Genomic DNA, 18,155 nt, shown 5'->3' with positions numbered 1-18,155 from the left:
GAACGGCAGGTAAATATCACATATAGGTAGATATGGTGGACACTCATGGAAGAAACTTGGTTCAAGGAATTTGGATGCACAAGCAGTATTTCGCTTAGTACAGATATTTTGGCTAGCAAAGGATTCTAAAAAGCAAGCACCACATGTTAGAGGATCCATAACAATATAAGTTCTATACAAATATACCCAAGCATAACTCATTATGTTGTCTTCCTTGTCCAACTTCAACTAATTTGCTCAGGTTTGAAAATAATTAATGGGGCTCACAATCATAGAAGATGTCCAAGATAGTACTATATGTGAAATCTCTCTTCCTTCAATATTCTTTCATGAATTGTTCAAGTGACCAATACAATGTTTGCTAACCTTCAATAAATCTACCACCTCTACTTCTTATATGTGAAGGCATTACTCCCCATGGGAAAGGCATATGAAACATATATAATTTCAGATTTATGACATTCAAATCATTCAACCATTTACTCATAGGATATAAGTGAAGCACACGATTAAATGACAAACTACTCCAAAAAGATATAAGTGAAGATCAATGAGTAGTTAAATAATTATGTAGCTATGTGAAGACTCTCTCTCATTTAAGAATTTCAGATCTTGGTATTTTATTCATACATCAAGCAAAACAAAAGAAAACGAGATTTTAAGGATAGCACTCATCATGTGAAGAAGCAAAAACTTAGGCTCAACCGATACTAACCGATAATTGTTGAAGAAGAAAGGTGGGATGCCTACCGGGGCATCCCAAGCTTAGATGCTTGAGACTTCTTGAAATATTATCTTGGGGTGCCTTGGGCATCCCCAAGCTTGAGCTTGTGTGTCTCCTTAATTCCTCTCATATCACGGTTTTCTAAATTTCGAAAGCTTCATCCACACCAAACTCAACAAGGACTCGTGAGATAAGTTAGCATAAACCAATGCAAAAACCTTATCATACTATATTGTAGCAAATCACTAAAATTATTATTCAACATTGCATACTAAATGCCTCTGCATATTTAATAGTCCTATCCTCAAATTGAATCATTAAAAAAGCAAACATATGCAAACAATGCAAACATAACAGCAATCTACCTAAACAGGACAGTCTGTAAAGAATGCAGCAAGATCCATACTTTCCTAGCTCCAACAATTATGAAAGAAAATTCCCACTGTAGTAAATTTATCAAAGCTTATTATGCAAAAGGTTTCAACACACATTCTGACTTTTCTAGGGAATTTTTGCAACAGCGGTAAACTTTCTGTTTTGAAACAGCAACATGTATACTTGCAAAATAAGCATGGTAAAGGCTATCCTTGGCATTTTTATTAAAAATAAAGATGCAAAACATTATTATAGATAACAGCAAGCAAATCCTAACAAAAGAAAATGACGCTCCAAGCAAAACACATATCATGTGGTGAATAAAAATATAGCTCCAAGTAAAAGTTACCGATGAACGAAGACGAAAGAGGGGATGCCTTCTGCGGCATCCCCAAGCTTAGGCTCTTGGTTGTCCTTGAATATTATCTTGGGGTGCCTTGGACATCCCCAAGCTTAGCCTCTTGCCACTCCTTATTCCATAGTCCATCGAATCTTCACCCAAAACTTGATTACTTCACAACACAAAACTTAACAGAAAACTCGTAAGCTCCGTTAGCGAAACAAAACAAAACACCACTTCAAGGTACTGTAATGAACTCATTCTTTATTTATATTGGTGTTAAATATACTGTATTCCAACTTCTCTATGGTTTATAAACTATTTTACTAGCCATAGATTCATCAAAATAAGCAAACAACACACGAAAAACAGAATCTGTCAAAAACAGAACAGTCTGTAGTAATCTGTAACTAACGCAAACTTCTGGAACTCAGAAAAATCTACCAAAATAGGACGACCTAGATAATTTGATTATTGATCTTCTGCAATTGGAATTAGTATTTTATCACGTTCTGGTGATTTTTAACAATTGTTTTCGTGAACAGAAAGTTTCTGGAATTTTTAGCAAGATCAAATAACTATCATCCAAGAAGATCCTATAGGTCTTACTTGGCACAAACACTAATTAAAACATAGAACCACATCTAACCAGAGGCTAGGTGAATTATTTATTACTAAACAGAACCAAAAAGCAAGAAACAAAAATAAAATTGGGTTGTCTCCCAACAAGCGCTAACGTTTAACGCCCCTAGCTAGGCATGATGATTTCAATGATGCTCACATAAAAGATAAGAATTGAAACATAAAGAGAGCATCATGAAGAATATGACTAGCACATTTAAGTCTAACCCACTTCCTATGCATAGGGATTTTGTGAGCAAACAACTTATGGGAACAATAATCAACTAGCATAGGAAGGCAAAACAAGCATAACTTCAAAACTTTAAGCACATAGAGAGGAAACTTGATATTATTGCAATCCCTACAAGCATATATTCCTCCCTCATAATAATTTTCAGTAGCATCATGAATGAATTCAACAATATAACCAGCACCTAAAGCATTCTTTTCATGATCTACAAGCATAGAAATTTTACTACTCTCCACATAAGCAAATTTCTTCTCATCAACAATAGTGGGAGCAAACTCAACAAAATAACTATCATGTGATTGAAAATTAAGATCAAGATGACAAGTTTCATGGTTATAATTATTCGTTAAAGCATACGCGTCATCACAATAATCATCATAGATAGGAGGCATGCTTTCATCATAGTAAATTTGCTCATCAAAGCTTGGGGGACAAAAAATATCATCTTCATCAAACATAGCTTCCCCAAGCTTGTGGCTTTGCATATGATTAGTATCATGGGTATTCAAAGAATTCATACTAACAACATTGCGATCATGCTCATCATTCAAATATTTAGTGCCAAACATTCTAATGCAGTCTTCTTCTAGTACTTGAGCACAATTTTCCTTCCCATCATTCTCACGAAAGATAATTAAAAAGATGAAGCATATGAGGCACCCTTAATTCCATTTTTTTGTAGTTTTCTTTTATAGACTAAACTAGTGATAAAACAAGAAACAAAAAGATTCGATTGCAAGATCTAAAGATATACCTTCAAGCACTCACCTCCCCGGCAACGGCGCCAGAAAAGAGCTTGATGTCTACTACGCAACCTTCTTCTTGTAGACGTTGTTGGGCCTCCAAGTGCAGAGGTTTGTAGGACAGTAGCAAATTTCCCTCAAGTGGATGACCTAAGGTTTATCAATCCGTGGGAGGTGTAGGATGAAGATGGTCTCTCTCAAACAACCCTGCAACCAAATAACAAAGTGTCTCTTGTGTCCCCAACACACCCATTACAATGGTAAATTGTATAGGTGCACTAGTTCGGTGAAGAGATGGTGATACAAGTGCAATATGGATGGTAGATATAGGTATTTTTAATCTGAAAATATAAAAACAGCAAGGTAACTAATGATAAAAGTGAGCGTAAAAGGCATTGCAATGCTAGGAAACAAGGCCTAGCGTTCATACTTTCACTAGTGCAAGTTCTCTCAACAATAATAACATAATTGGAGCATATAACTATCCCTCAACATGCAACAAAGAGTCACTCCAAAGTCACTAATAGCGGAGAACAAACGAAGAGATTATTGTAGGGTACGAAACCACCTCAAAGTTATTCTTTCTGATCGATCTATTCAAGAGTCCGTAGTAAAATAACACGAAGCTATTCTTTCCGTTCGATCTATCATAGAGTTCGTACTAGAATAACACCTTAAGACACAAATAAACCAAAACCCTAATGTCACCTAGATACTCTAATGTCACCTCAAGTATCCGTGGGTATGATTATACGATATGCATCAAACAATCTCAGATTCATCTATTCAACCAACACAAAGAACTTCAAAGAGTGCCCCAAAGTTTCCACCGGAGAGTCAATACGAAAACGTGTGCCAACCCCTATGCATAAGTTCACGAGGTCACTGAACCCGCAAGTTGATCACCAAAACATACATCAAGTGAATCAATAGAATACCCCATTGTCACCACGGGTATCCCACGCAAGACATACATCAAGTGTTCTCAAATCCTTAAAGACTCAATCCGATAAGATAACTTCAAAGGGAAAACTCAATCCATTACAAGAGAGTAGAGGGGGAGAAACATTATAAGATCCAACTATAATAGCAAAGCTCGCGATACATCAAGATCGTGCCGAATCAAGAACACGAGAGAGAGAGAGAGATCAAACACATAGCTACTGGTACATACCCTCAGCCCCGAGGGTGAACTACTCCCTCCTCGTCATGGAGAGCGCCGGGATGATGAAGATGGCCACCGGTGAGGGATCCCCCCTCCGGCAGGGTGCCGGAACAGGGTCCCGATTGGTTTTTGGTGGCTACAGAGGCTTGCGGCGGCGGAACTCCCGATCTATTCTGTTCCCCGAAGGTTTTAGGGTATATGGGAATATATAGGCGAAAGAAGTCGGTAAGGGGAGCCACGAGGGGCCCACGAGGGTGGAGGGCGCGCCCCCCTGCCTCGTGCTCTACTCGTTGATCCCGTGACGTGCACTCCAAGTCTCCCGTATTGCTTTCTTTCTAAAAATAACTTTTCCGAAGGTTTCATTCCGTTTGGACTCCGTTTGATATTCCTTTTCTGTAAAACTCAAAAACAAGGAAAAACAGAAACTGGCACTGGGCTCTAGGTTAATAGGTTAGTCCCAAAAATCATATAAAATAGCATATAAATGCATATAAAACATCCTATATGGATAATATAATAGCATGAATACTTCATAAATTATAGATACGTTGGAGACGTATCATCTGTCTTCTGAATTTACAGGTGATGTCTGTCTGTTGAAGCAAGCAGGTGAGCTGATTTTGTGCAGCGATTGGTTTGTGCAGCGATTGGAGGAGGAATGGGGTATTGCAGAGGATTGGATGCTGCTTCCGTTGGTGCAGGTGAGCCATGGAGTATTGTGAGTACGAGTACAGTACTGAGAAAATTCAGTTAGCCATGGAGTACTTGAGATGTACATACAGTATAAATTTAGTTAGACTTGCACTTTGTATGCTTTCAGTATTGGTGAACATACAGTATAGAGTCAGTTAGCCTTGCACTTTGTATGCTTTCAGTATTGGTGAACATACAGTAGATAAACATACAATATAAATTCAGTATGAACAGTATTGGTGATAATTGAATTCAGATGGGAACATCCTCAGGCCACTATTCTTATTCTTATTCTGTAAATTTATTCTTTACACTTTATTCTTTGGTTACTTCAAGTGAGTAGCTACAATAACTTCAAGTGGGTAACTCCATTTTCTGAATTTTTTTACACATTAACCATGATATTTGTTCCTCTGTTCTGGTCATAATTATAATCTGATTGCTGAACCCTTAATCATTCTCATAATCTGAATGCAACAAGAGCATCCAAAATCTGGAGCAAACAATGTTTGAAAAATTCCAAACTTCTGTTGAAAAGTTAACTGAATTTTTTGTATCAACATTGCAACATTTCAGCATGACAACTCAACTCAACTCAATTCAGTAAATTAAATGGCATATTGCAATATTTACAAAGATTCAGTCAACTTCTGTTAACATTCAGTTAACTGAAGAACATGTTTATCCAGACCAAGAACATTCAGTTAACTTCTTTGACATTGGAGGTGAACACATTCAGTTAACTTTTTTGCAACATTTATGCAGAATAAATGATCAATTGCGTTTGAAATTAATGAACAAGCGCAATTTGCAGAAATTGGAGCCCGGGTTCTTCCTCTCACCGGCAGCAGCACGAGCAGGGGATTAGTGTTTGAAATTAGGGTCTTCTGAATGTTGTTTCCTTGTTGCTGAAGATAGGTGACTCTGAGGAATGTAGGTAGGCTGGCTATGTCGCCGAGGTTGAGAGGGAGAGCCCACCACCTTTTCTGATTAATGTTGTTTAGGTTTAGAGATGGTCCTAACACTAATCCCCTTACACCCAAAAGAAAAAACATCCTAATCTAATGTTATCTCACCTAAAAGAAAAGCATCCTAATCTAATGTTATCTCTGATTTCTTTTGCAAATGTTACTGTTCGTAATTTCCCGAGCTTGTGTAACGTCTTTGTTTTATTGCTGTCCATTGGGAGTATTCTTATGCATGATTGCTTCTTCAGATTGCAAATGTAGCTGGTGCACTCCGGAAGGCGGAGAATAAACTTGAGAAGAAGTTGGATGATCTTACTTTGTAAGACTTACTCTCGAAAGGAGAATGCGGGTATATTTTTCTCTGTCTTCATTGTTTTTATGTTTATTGTGGTCCCTTTATTTTTGATGTGCTACCCTGCATGTCGTAGTTTGAGACAGTTCTGCTTGTTCCTGCCAGTATAAGGACAAATACAATTTCGCCTACGAAACTTCCATTCTTTCCCTGTTCTGTTTGTGTAGATTTTCTTCTTATATAAGATACACATATATTTTTTTGTTACAAGCAAATTAGATTGGTCACAAAAACATGTTATTTCAGCAGCAGTTATTGTTTCAACTGAAATCATGTTTGCTTACTGGGAGCTAGCTATCCCCGACAATAGATTTACACTTTGCTTATATTCGAGCAGTAATATGACGTAATGGTTTTGTTCTCTCCTTGCATTTGCCTCTGCTTTCTTGATTCTGTCCTTAAATGATGACTAGATATGTCCGTTGATAAAGTTATCTGATGTACATAAGGATCGTAAAGTTATATGTTACTCATGATTGGTGTTGACTAGCTACAGAACCTGGGCACTACTCAGTACACCAACCACTTCAACGATGCAACAGATGCACCAACATCCTGTGCAAAACACATTTGTGCAGTCACTTTTTATATTACAACAAGGTTTACTCGGACACTACACATATGGCTTCAAACATGGGCTGAATTTGTGTTGGCCTGAAGGAATGCAAAAAATACTACTTCGGCACATTGATTGGTTGTTAAGCGTTGTATTTGAGTTTTGCACAATCAGTAGCATGTTTAGCATAACATTTTTGGTATCTAGGAACACTATTGTAGGGATCCTTGTTCAGTGTTCGTTTACACAAGAATTTGTGGAAAAAAATATTTGTCAGGCCCCTTGCAGCGTACATGGTCGGGACATGCACTGGCAGGATGGATAGATGCTGTTTTGGTGGCAGTGGCGAGCTGCCGGGGTCGCGGTTCCTCGACCAGGATGAGATGCGCAATTTGGAGCTGGCCCGGAGGAGAAAGACGAGGGTTGGTCCAGCCAACGACGGCCTGCTAAACGAACTGATTTGTCTAGGTAAAGGTTTTCTCACTGCCTTTCTTTTCCTACAGTGTCGTCTTCTTTCCCATGTAGGTCACGTGCCTAGATTGCTTGCTAGATCTTGCTAACTCAACCACTTGATGTTAACTTTGTATGTGTCTACCTAGATTGTTTGCTAGACCTTACTAACTGGGCCATTTGATGGTAAAGTGAAGTACAATCAGGCTTGTTGACTCTACTGTACATGTATGCCTACATTACTTACTAAGTACTCCCTCTGTTCCTAAATATAAGTCTTTATAGAGATTCCACTAGATGGACTACATACGGAACAAAATGAATGAATCTACACTTAAAATGCATCTATATACATCCGTATGTGTTTTATAGTGGAATCTCTACAAAGACTTATATTTAGAAACGGAGGAAGTATATCTTACTGCATATGATGATTTTTTGCCAGCTGTCCAAAGGTTCTGATTTTGGATTCTGTCAAGTTCAATTCAGATTTTAATTTTGTTTCCACCTCCTTTTGTATTGACAATGTGTGCGGCATTTAAACGATGACTGTGAAAATTCATGGACATTGCGAGGCATGGAAAGGATTGGACTTTGATTTTTGTCATTAATTAAAAGGTATAGGTAAGGCTTGGTATGTTCTAATTTGGAGTTGCACTGCAGCCACGACAATGGGAGCTTGGAAGCGAGCCAGACGTGAATTGCATGTGCACGAGCTCGGTGGCGATCGCAAGACCCCCACCTCGAGTGTTCCCATCCACCTACAACGGCTTCATACAGGTGAAGACACATGCTCAATCTGCCATTACCTGGTTGGCACATGCTTGAATGTACGAACCAAATATTCTTGCTAAGTTTTTCTCTTTCAACCATGAAGTGCAATACTATAGGTGAGCGCTCTTAACAGGCTCCAGATCGCCACATTTCTCGAAGAAATCCACCGGCTTAAAAATCTTGCTGCTGGTATGCATCCACCACCTGATCCTTAATCTAAATTTGAGAAGAAATTGATGTAACATCTGCTCTTATGTTCTTTGTAACTCCCGAATTGGAACCCGATGGCAAGTCTTTTTGAATGAATGAACAGAGCAACTATGTCTTAGCATATTTTTCCAGAATCTTTATATTTTTTTAGTTTCATGCTATTTAGTGCAACCTTTGCTATATTCAGTTTGTCCACCTTTAATGCATCTGTTTATGTGACATGTAACATCTGCTCTTATGTTCTTTTTGAAAGGAATGGAACCCCCTACATCGATGTTTGTTTTTTGAAAGAATAAGAACCAAGATGAGCTAGGCTCACTCCTTCACAATGAAGATTTTCGTTCATTTCTCTTTATCTTGCATAATAAATAATATTTACAGTTTTATGCAAGACTATTTTAGCCCGAGCACTGGACAACTGGCACTTTTCATGGTGGTATGTTGCAAACTTACTTGATGCTTATCCAGATATAATATTTCACGCACAAGTACACCCCTCTAAGCAATTGGTCAGAATTTTGATCTTCTATTGATTCATGTTACACACTTTAGGACAAAGGAGGATGTATCTTCCCTTTGAAACAACTTTAACGAAATGCATTTCGCAATTAGATGGGTAAAGTTTATCGAAGGAAGCATTTCAGTTATTGGGCTGTTTTTTTTTAGTTAGTATGTCTTAGCTATAAACCGGTTTTTGTTATTTTCATTTATCGGAGCCACACAAAAGAATCTTGTTGCGGTGGAATAATAAGGAGAGACAAACACCAACATTGCCCTACATGCAACTTTCATTGTGTGTAAATAAGGATTTAACATGCAGTTACCTCTTGTGGTTGGAAAGAGTTTTTCATTTGTAAATCAGATGTACAATACATCATCTTCTCTCATGGTATGTGATGACCATTTCATATATTTGCTAAATTTTGGAAAAGGTGCACAAGCAATTATAAAGGGGTGTGAAGGGCGTTGCCACGGGACAACAAACTTACGCATGGCGATGCTGCTAACTGTTTGAAAAGGTGCACTAGCATTTCATATATTTGCTAAAATTTTGAAGTGTCGACAATACAAGAGTAAGGGCGAATGAACACAGTGGAGGAACAGAGGGAGGTGGAGGGAGGTCGGGTGGGAGAAAACATTGAGATGCACTATGGGGCAATGCAACATCACAATGGCAGCGGAGGCAAGGGAATATTTTAACTCAGTGTAACAAATGCAGTGAAGTAGTGCCTGCTATGCACCAGATGGACCTTATTTTTATATATGCTTTTCTCAAAATGAAAAATGCTAAAATGCACATTCAAATTTATTGGTATCCGATGACAATTCCTTATCCAGATTGTAATTAGTTATACTATTTCCTACAGGTTAGAAGGTACATATGAGACAGAGTAAAGTTGATTATATATGGGATATAGACTAGAAAATTATAAGGCGTCATATGCAAGTTGTCTGGAAATTCTGGCGAATGCATTGACTTTGGCCTCACACGGGGCAAGACATGAACATGATGCCTGATAGTTATCGTCGCTGCACCTTTGGAACTGTTTTTTTTCTTGCAATATCCTTCATCTAATGAGAGTTGTTACCATGCACATGTTAGCGATGCAGGTTATAACGCTACCACAAAGCTTGGTTAAGTCTATTTTTGTGCAAATGAAATATATTTCCTTGGATTAATGATTTAGTAGATATTGGTTCAATACTGCTATCATTGATTTTTGTGCTAAGGGATACCTAGGGTAATTTTCTAGCCATGTCAGTAACATGCCTTGAGTATTCAAACTTGGTATTACAAATTTCTCAATTTGATATTTGATTCTTTCAAGGAATATTGTTGTTTGCCTAATTAACGAGATACTCGAGTCACTTAAGAAAAATGGTACGCCTTTGGAGGTGTTCACAGGGAAGGCTGCTGGTGTTGGCATCGCTGTTATCAGTTATAAGCTAAATGATCTTTAGCGTGATGGGAAGTTATCAACTCTCGTGGTGATCACTAATGATCTTTAGCGTTGCATAGTGAGGATGAGATTGGACCACCGTCTTTGGTAGAAAATTGATTCCCATTTGGTTAAGTTGTAGAGGGAGCATATAATGGTTATTATTGGCATTATTTGCATTGTGCTTTCCCTTCTTCATTGGAATTGACTTTATGCCCATTACATAATCTGTACAGAAAATGTAGAATGCTATTATTACTTTTCCTCTAGAGCAGTGTTTCTAAGCAAACAAAAATGGCCACTTGTTCTTTATAGTGCATGCAGAGGAGAAAGGTATGTGCTACCATATCCTGGTCATCAATAGTAAATGTGTGTATGGTCTTCACTAAGTCATAGTTCTGAAGTGTCTTTGCAACTTCAGATAGTGATTTTACTGTTACTATTTCTTTCATGTTAGAAGGCACACAATATTTTTCTCATTTCATCTTTGCACATGAGTAATTATTATTTGTAATCAGATAGTGTGAGAAATGAAAGATTTATTTGTCTTAGCATTAAATGTTAAATATGCATGGTATCATATTCAATACACATATCATTTCCTTTCGTTATTCTGTGCCCATGTTAGAACTAATGCAAGAATAAGTATTAAAACTAATGCGATGGTGCCCATGTCAAGTCTTGCAGTGGATTAAAAAGTTTACCATGTGAAATCATTTTTGTTTGTTGTACATAGTATAATCATTAATTTGTGTGCTCCCTCGTGGAGTAAATGAGTCAGGATGAAGTTTGAAAAGTTATCTTAGCCCGTATAAAGGTTATGATTTTCCTTTGATGTTTAAGCTTCTAGGATATTTACTGTAGCCGCCAAACATTAATAGGGGTGAGAGAGAGAGAGATAGAGGGTGAAACCCAGAGAGAGAGACGGTGGGAGAGATGGAGGGTGGTAGACAAAGAGAGGAGTATGCATTTTATTCATATATGTGTAATCGAAAAAAGGCCCGTAGCAACGCACGGGCGTTCTACTAGTCTTCCTTGTATACGCCATGGACTGCGTGATGAGGCCCAAGACGGAACCGACGAGGGGTGCTTAGTCTGGCCCACTAGGCCGAGAGTCGATATGGTGAGTGGCCCTTAGCCAGGACACCGTCGTTGTGCTTCCCCCCAAAAAATGACAATCGCAAAATTGTGCTTTCAGTTTCTTTTGGTATTCATTTTTTGTCGGTTTTTAAAATTTAGTTTTTTGGTTATTGTTTCTATTTTTCGGTTTTTTCATGAATTTTTTAGCCAAATCTACTAACATGGGATCTAGTTTGGAAAATCTTGACGTAAGAAATCCAACGATAAAAATGGTTCGGTATTTGGACGCACGAAAACGTTTTGAATAAACAAATCTACAAAAAAGAGAAAACACCCAGCTTACGACAAGTGGCGCACATTAACACCCGAGAAGATGAAGAGTGACCTTTGCAAGGGGTAACTCTTAACTAGTGATTTCGGCGAACTCGAGGTAGCGTGAGGGCATATATTATTTCTTGCGCGTGTCAGGGGATAGCGACCAACGTGCTTCCCGGTAATGGGCCAACCCACTAGTCAGTCTTTGTGTTTCTCCGTTTGTCTTCTTTTGCTTTATTTATTTATTTTTATTTTGCAAATTCGTATATTTTAAAAAATCTAAAAAAATTGAAATTACGAACTATTTTTTAAGGCATGATTTTGTTGAAAATCACAAACAATTCGAATTTATGAACACCTTTTGAATTTGAGAACATTTATTGAAATTTGTGAACATTTTTTTCAAACTCGTGATTTTTTTGAATTTGTGGAATTATTTGAATTCATGATCATTTTTTTAAATCCATGAACATTTTCTTCAAACTCGCAAAGATTACTGAATTCATCAAAAAAAAATTAAATTCAGGAACATTTTCAAACTCACGAACATTTTTTGAAGTTCATGACCTTTTTTAATTCGTGAACATTTTTTGATTAGTGAACATTGTTCAAACTCAAGAACAGTTTTTGAACTTCATGAACATTTTTTGATTTTTGCGAACATTTTTTAAATTCATGAATATTAATTAAAAGTTGTGAACATTTTTTGAATGTACAAAGCTTTTATGAATTTTATGAACATTTTTCGAATTTGGGAACATTTTTTGAGTTGGTGAACATTGTTTTGAATTTACAAAGCATTTTTTCAAATTCACGAACATTTTCCAAAATCATGAATATTTTAAGAATTATGAACATTTTCTTTTTGTCGAAAAGGAGGGAGAACTCCGATTTTGCGAAAATTCAAATTGGTGAACATTTTTTTAAATTCAGAACTTTTTGAAAGCCGGAGTTTTTATATAGTTAAAAACATCTGCCGCCTGGCTGGCCGTTGGATGGACGCGCTGCTGGCCGTCCAATGTACCACCCACGTTCCCCACCTCCCTTCTGCAACAAGTGCGGTGTTGCAAAAACAAGCTGGACTGTGCTACGCGTCCGCCGGTTGAAGTTCGGGAAAGATCGACCACCTTCCACGCCGTTAGGTCTCCCCACGTGAGCGTCATAAATTACAACAAGCTAGTTGTTACGCTCATCCCTCTGCAACAACGACTTTGTTGCAAACCACTCTGAAGCGTTATCGTGTGACTTCACGAATTGCAACAAGTTGATTGTTGCTGAAACGGAGACTTTGTGCGGAGACGTGATGTAACTTTTGCAACAATGGTATTGTTGCACAAAACTTTGCAACTGTGATGATGTTGCAGAAAAAAATTGTCTTCACTTTATGCACCAAATGTAATGTTGCAGATTTTTTTTGCCTTCACATTCATGCAACGTAGGTAATGTTGCGGGAGCAAAGTTTTGCAACATTACTGATGTTGCGGAGTTTATTTTCAATGAATAGGGTTGGTCCAGGTAGTAGGGCCCAAGCACGTGCATCAAGTCTTCATGTGAGTCACGCGCGCCTCACGATCTAGTGGACCAATGGGTCGCGATCTTATGGCCACGCGAGTGATAGATGCAGCGAGAAAGATCGGCCAGTTGATTGGAAGCTTTTTCCTTTATAAAAAGCAAATAAAAAACAAAAAAGGAAAAATGAGAAAACAGGGGCACCTGCGCCAGCGATGGGCTGGCCCGAAGTGTGCGTGGTGCGCGTTTGCTTGTTCCCCCCCGGACCGAGCGGACGAACTACCCAGTAGACTACCCTAAAAAAACAGTAGACGAAAACAGCCCCCTCTAAAAAATAAAATAAAAACAGTAGACGAACCCCTTCCCTGCTGCCGCCGTCCAAGAGGCCGCGCATCAACGCCGCCGCTCGTCCGGCGACCCCACGCCGCCACTCGCCCGCGTTCGCCCGTTCGTCTCCAGGAGGGTGCGCCGCTTCCCGTCCAGGAGGATCACCGCCCGCCCCTCTGTCCTTCCGTTCCGCTGCCTCCGCACGGTACTCCCCCTCAGCCCGCCTGACCCTTCCCAGATCCTAATTTCCACTTACACTACCTGATGCCTTGCTGACTTGAATGATTTTTCCTTTTAATAGATTCATTCAACTGTTCAATATCATCGATGATTAGCTCCTGAGGTTTAGAGTTTGTTAGTTCAATGTAGAAAGCCTTTGGGTAATTTCTGTTTCAATTTGATTTTAGTAATTTTTGTTCTTTGAGAGGAGCTTGACTTTTGATATGCATGTATAAAACTAGGGTTGATTTTTGGGGGTGTTTTTTAGCCCTTTTTTTGCCCGGGGAGTCAGCTAATCCTGGCTACGCCGTTGCCAACAGTTAGTGTGGAAACTGAAAATTGTTTCAGAACCTAGCTGAAACTATCTTGCTTCAGACACCTAGTCTTAGTACTCTAATTACTGTCCTTGAATCAAGAGCTCGGTCCACCTCCCCAGGTGAACACTACCAGATGCAATTCTGGTTGCTGGTTGCTGGTCAGTCAAGTAGTATTGCCCATTATTCGGTATTTATGCAAAAGAAGTAATAATATTTGTAGCATATCTGGGTGCTTCCTGCATTCTGTTTTGCCATTAGCATCATGCGTTCAAAACTTCAAATATCTCCATCAACCGACCAACACCATAATATAGGCTTGTAGAAATGGTAGCGGCAGGTTAATTATTATCTGGAACTCGAGATATTCGAATGGACCGTTGGTGGCCTGTCATCTGGATGTTCTTAATAGTTTCTGTCAAGACTTGATCTGAGTTCCTGGGTTGCATGAACTTGGATCGCCTTCAACTACTGATGTTGGATATAGCTCTGGGCATAATCCACCTCACAAAGAAAAACTATGTCATGATCATTTTTGGCAGAATGGTTTTCTCATCTGGTGCATTTTATTACTTTGAACTAGAATGACTGGCTAGCAATGTTTTTGGTGAGTTGGCTAACAAGTGGCACTGTATAAGCATTTTGTGATCTTGGACCTTGACTAGTATGATCATATGATGGATGAAAAGTTCCATTTTTATGCACACATGATGGATACCTAACTGATACAAAAAGTTCAGTTTGAAATGCATTTATTGATTCTCTTGGATCTTTAAGTGTTTTTAAGCTCTGCAAGGTACAACATAAATTCTGTGTTTAGTGATCCAGGTTTGATTGTCCGAGAGTTCTTAATATACAGGCCGGCGTCTTGATAACATAGCACAACTTATTTCTTGTCAGTGTCTTAGTGTCTTCTCTTGAAAATTTCTTTTCATTGTCATTGTGCATCAGAGAGACCTTGTTGTAGCTGTATGCTTCCTCTTGGTACCTCAGAGATGGATTGCTGCACATGAAGATATTCCTTTTCTAAATATTTTTTTATTTTGAATATGAAATGCCGGCTTTGTATAAGTTGTAACTGGCAAGTCTTATTAGTATGTGTTGTGACTTGTGCCCATATTTTCTCCTCTGCTTGATGCTTGAAACCTCAAAATAAACCGAACTGCAGTTGATAGGGAGGGAGGGAGACTGTGATGATTAGTGGGGATTGAGTGGAGGGAGGGGTTTCACCCAATCCCTGCAGGGACTGAACTCCCTAGGTAGGGGATTAAACCCCTGTCAACCGAATAAAGCCGAACAGGGGTGACAGAGAAACGGGTTCGGTCAGGTTGCTCTGTAGGAATAGTTCATGGAAATTGCGATCGTACTGCCCCTTGATACAAATTGCATACAGAAATTGTGTTTCTAATAACCGAACAGTTATCCAACTTTGCAGCCTCCCATCGATGGATGCACTCATGGCTAACTACGGATCCGACTCTGATGATGACAATGAGCCGGCGACGGTTGCCGGTGGTGCTCCGGAGCCACAGGAAGCTTCGGTGCTGCTTCCTCCTCCTCCCCTCGACCTTCTGCAGCCCCCAAATTTCGTAGGTTTGGCCTTCTTGAATCTATCCCGGTCGTTTTGGGGGTCTGTGGTGATTGCTCACGTTTTGGAACAATATCTGCTGCAGATTACTCGACAATTGCACAGGGGAGTCGCATCCGGAGTTTCCCCCATGTGGAAGGCAACTATGCGCTGCATGTCTACATCCCTGGTCTGTTTCTTTTGGCTATTAACATAATATCTATCTACAAGTATTGATCAGGCATGCATTCATAGATCCATCTGTAACATTGGGCTCCAGATGCTGCTGCTCGCACACTTGGTCTCTGAACTAATCTTATCTTTTCAGTTTTAATACCAATATATGAAGCGACCTTGCAACACAAAACTGAGACTCGTTTCTCACTGTTAGGCATGCAAAATTTACATCCAGAAGCTTCTTCGCTGTTATGACTTATGTGTAGCTATCTCATATGCAGTTGTCATTCCTTTCAACGCAAGAAAACAGCTGACCCTCGTTATGAGAAGAGCTGCATCACTTGTGCCAGATCTCTATGCTGTAGATGCAGATTATGCACTTTCGGAATTGTGTAAAGATGAGCAAAAACTTGAGAAAGTGCTTCTGGGCAGGGAGTTCCATGTAAGCTTAGGAAGAACTGTTGGAATTCAGGTGCATCAAATTGACTCCCTCGTCGCAATGCTTCGTCAGAAGTTTCAATCACAACAGCGGTTAGCCATCTCTCAAAACTTTATTGCTGAGCTGACAATGTTTTGCTCCCTCTGGTGTATCAAATCATGTGAACTTCTGTAGAGGAATGTGTGTGGCCAGTTATGCATGTACTTGTATGTGTCATGATTTGCACTTATGTAAATGCGTTTGTATTTGCATAAAGCAGGTATTGGATGGAGTTCAACAAATGGGAGCATTTTGTCAATGATGATTCTACACGATCATTTCTTTCGCTAGAGGTTACAAGAACTGGGTTACCAGAGGTATGTGGTAGTGTCTGTCTTCACTTGTTGTCTATACGCATCACACGATTGTCAATTTGCATTTATTTATTTTGGTCCTATGGCCAACTCATTTTGAGTTTCTTATCAACATTGTATGATAAAGAACTCACATTGTAACTGCAGTTCACCGATCTGAAGTATTTACTATAATGAGGTCTGTGTGTACTTTGTTTTGCAGATAAGTAAACAAATACATATGGTTGATGAAGTATATCGATTGCACGGTCTCCCTGAGTTTTACAAGGTACTATGTCGTTGAATTATGTTCTGTTTCTGGATGATAACCAGATGGTATGACACTTCTAGTTTACGGCTGATGTCACAACATGCCATGGATAACATAACTTTGCCTCCCGAAACTAATAAATCAAACGCCCTACTTGGAAACAAAAGGGATGAGTTTCAGTTGACAACATTGGTACATAAGTACTCCCTCCGTTCCTAAATATTTGACTTTTTAGAGATTTCAAATGGACTACCACATACGGATGTATATAGACATATTTTAGAGTGTAGATTCACTTATTTTGCTCCGTATGTAGTCACTTGTTGGAATCTCTAGAAAGACAAATATTTAGGAACGGAGGGAGTAATTAGTAACTGAGGTCAGATTATTACGACTGTAAAAAAAGCATCTCGGTTTTCGTCACCAAATTTGGAAAGACGTTTTAACTGGTATTGTCATTTTGCAGAATCCTCGGCCACACATATCACTGGCGTGGGCATTGGGTGATGTTAGCTCCAAATTGAAGCAAGCAACTAAGGAGATTGAAAAATTTGAGAACAGCATCATCTCATCTAAAAACTGTAATCTGAGATGCAATTTCAGTCGTATAGTGTGTAAAGTAGGCAAGAAGGTCTACGATATCTGTAAGATTGGAGACTGAAGCAGCGTTCTTGTACACCTGACTTGCGGTATTACCGAGTTTTATAGAGTCAATACCTTTGGTTGTAACAAGGAACTAAAACTGTCATGTGTTTCGGTAGCATTTGTTGTTGGACGCCGATAACTGCTACACGTGTGGGCGTTAAGGAATCTGCCCACACGTTCTGTGTGGTGTCTAAAAGGACCAGCCCACACGTCTGTGTGTGGGCAAAACAACTAGCGCCCACACGCCTCTTTTTTTCCCTCCCGGTCTCTCTTACATGCGTGCGTGTGGGCGAAATAGATAACGCCCACACGCCCGGTACGTCAGGCCTCGTATCTCGTGGTCCCGCACGCCCCACGTGACACTTTACCGCGCGCCCCGTAGTTGCCATGGGCCGGACCCTCGTCCATGTTCGTTTAAGTGCAGTTGCCATGTCGCTGAACTACGGTTGCCATGTCGGACAACTACAGTTGTCATGTTTGCTCAACTGCAGTTGCCATCTCAGGTCAAAGTTCCAGATTGCCATTTTTTGGACAACTACAGTTGTTGCCATGTGTGGTCTGGTCTACTGCAGTTGTCATGATTTCAAAACTTTAGGAGTTGCCACCTACTAACACTCATGTAGCGCTATAAAAAAAAGCATGGCAAAAAACATGTTTGGGTAAAAGAGAGAGTTGCCATGTGCTCACAAGCACGCTAGGGCAGTTGCCATTTAAAAAGAAAGAGTTGCCATCTGCTTACGTGCACGCGAGGGCAGTTTGCCATGTACCATGCAAAACATATGGCAACTGACATGTTCGG

At 39.4% G+C, this 18,155-nt stretch overlaps 1 protein-coding gene across 2 annotated transcripts; it reads left to right on the top strand.

Annotated features, from left to right (window-relative positions):
- The first annotated feature begins 13,368 nt into the window (after positions 1-13,368).
- LOC109744775 (uncharacterized) lies at positions 13,369-17,474 on the top strand. 2 transcript variants are annotated; one of them, XM_020303920.4, is made up of 7 exons: positions 13,369-13,597; positions 15,345-15,518; positions 15,599-15,682; positions 15,951-16,200; positions 16,368-16,464; positions 16,664-16,729; positions 17,178-17,474. In XM_020303920.4, the coding sequence occupies exons 2-7, from the start codon at positions 15,371-15,373 to the stop codon at positions 17,370-17,372; spliced, it is 840 nt and encodes a 279-aa protein (XP_020159509.1). In that variant the 5' UTR covers positions 13,369-13,597; positions 15,345-15,370; the 3' UTR covers positions 17,373-17,474. The 2 variants fall into 2 exon arrangements, with proteins under 2 accessions (XP_020159509.1, XP_020159510.1); XM_020303921.4 differs by having other exon boundaries at positions 13,395-13,597; positions 15,361-15,518.
- The last annotated feature ends 681 nt before the right edge of the window (positions 17,475-18,155 follow it).

This window comes from Aegilops tauschii, chromosome 6 (assembly GCF_002575655.3).
Source record: "Aegilops tauschii subsp. strangulata cultivar AL8/78 chromosome 6, Aet v6.0, whole genome shotgun sequence".
Classification (NCBI taxonomy): Eukaryota; Viridiplantae; Streptophyta; class Magnoliopsida; order Poales; family Poaceae; genus Aegilops; species Aegilops tauschii.
Note: the sequence above shows the minus strand (reverse complement) of the source record. Positions and strands in the feature narration are given on the sequence as shown.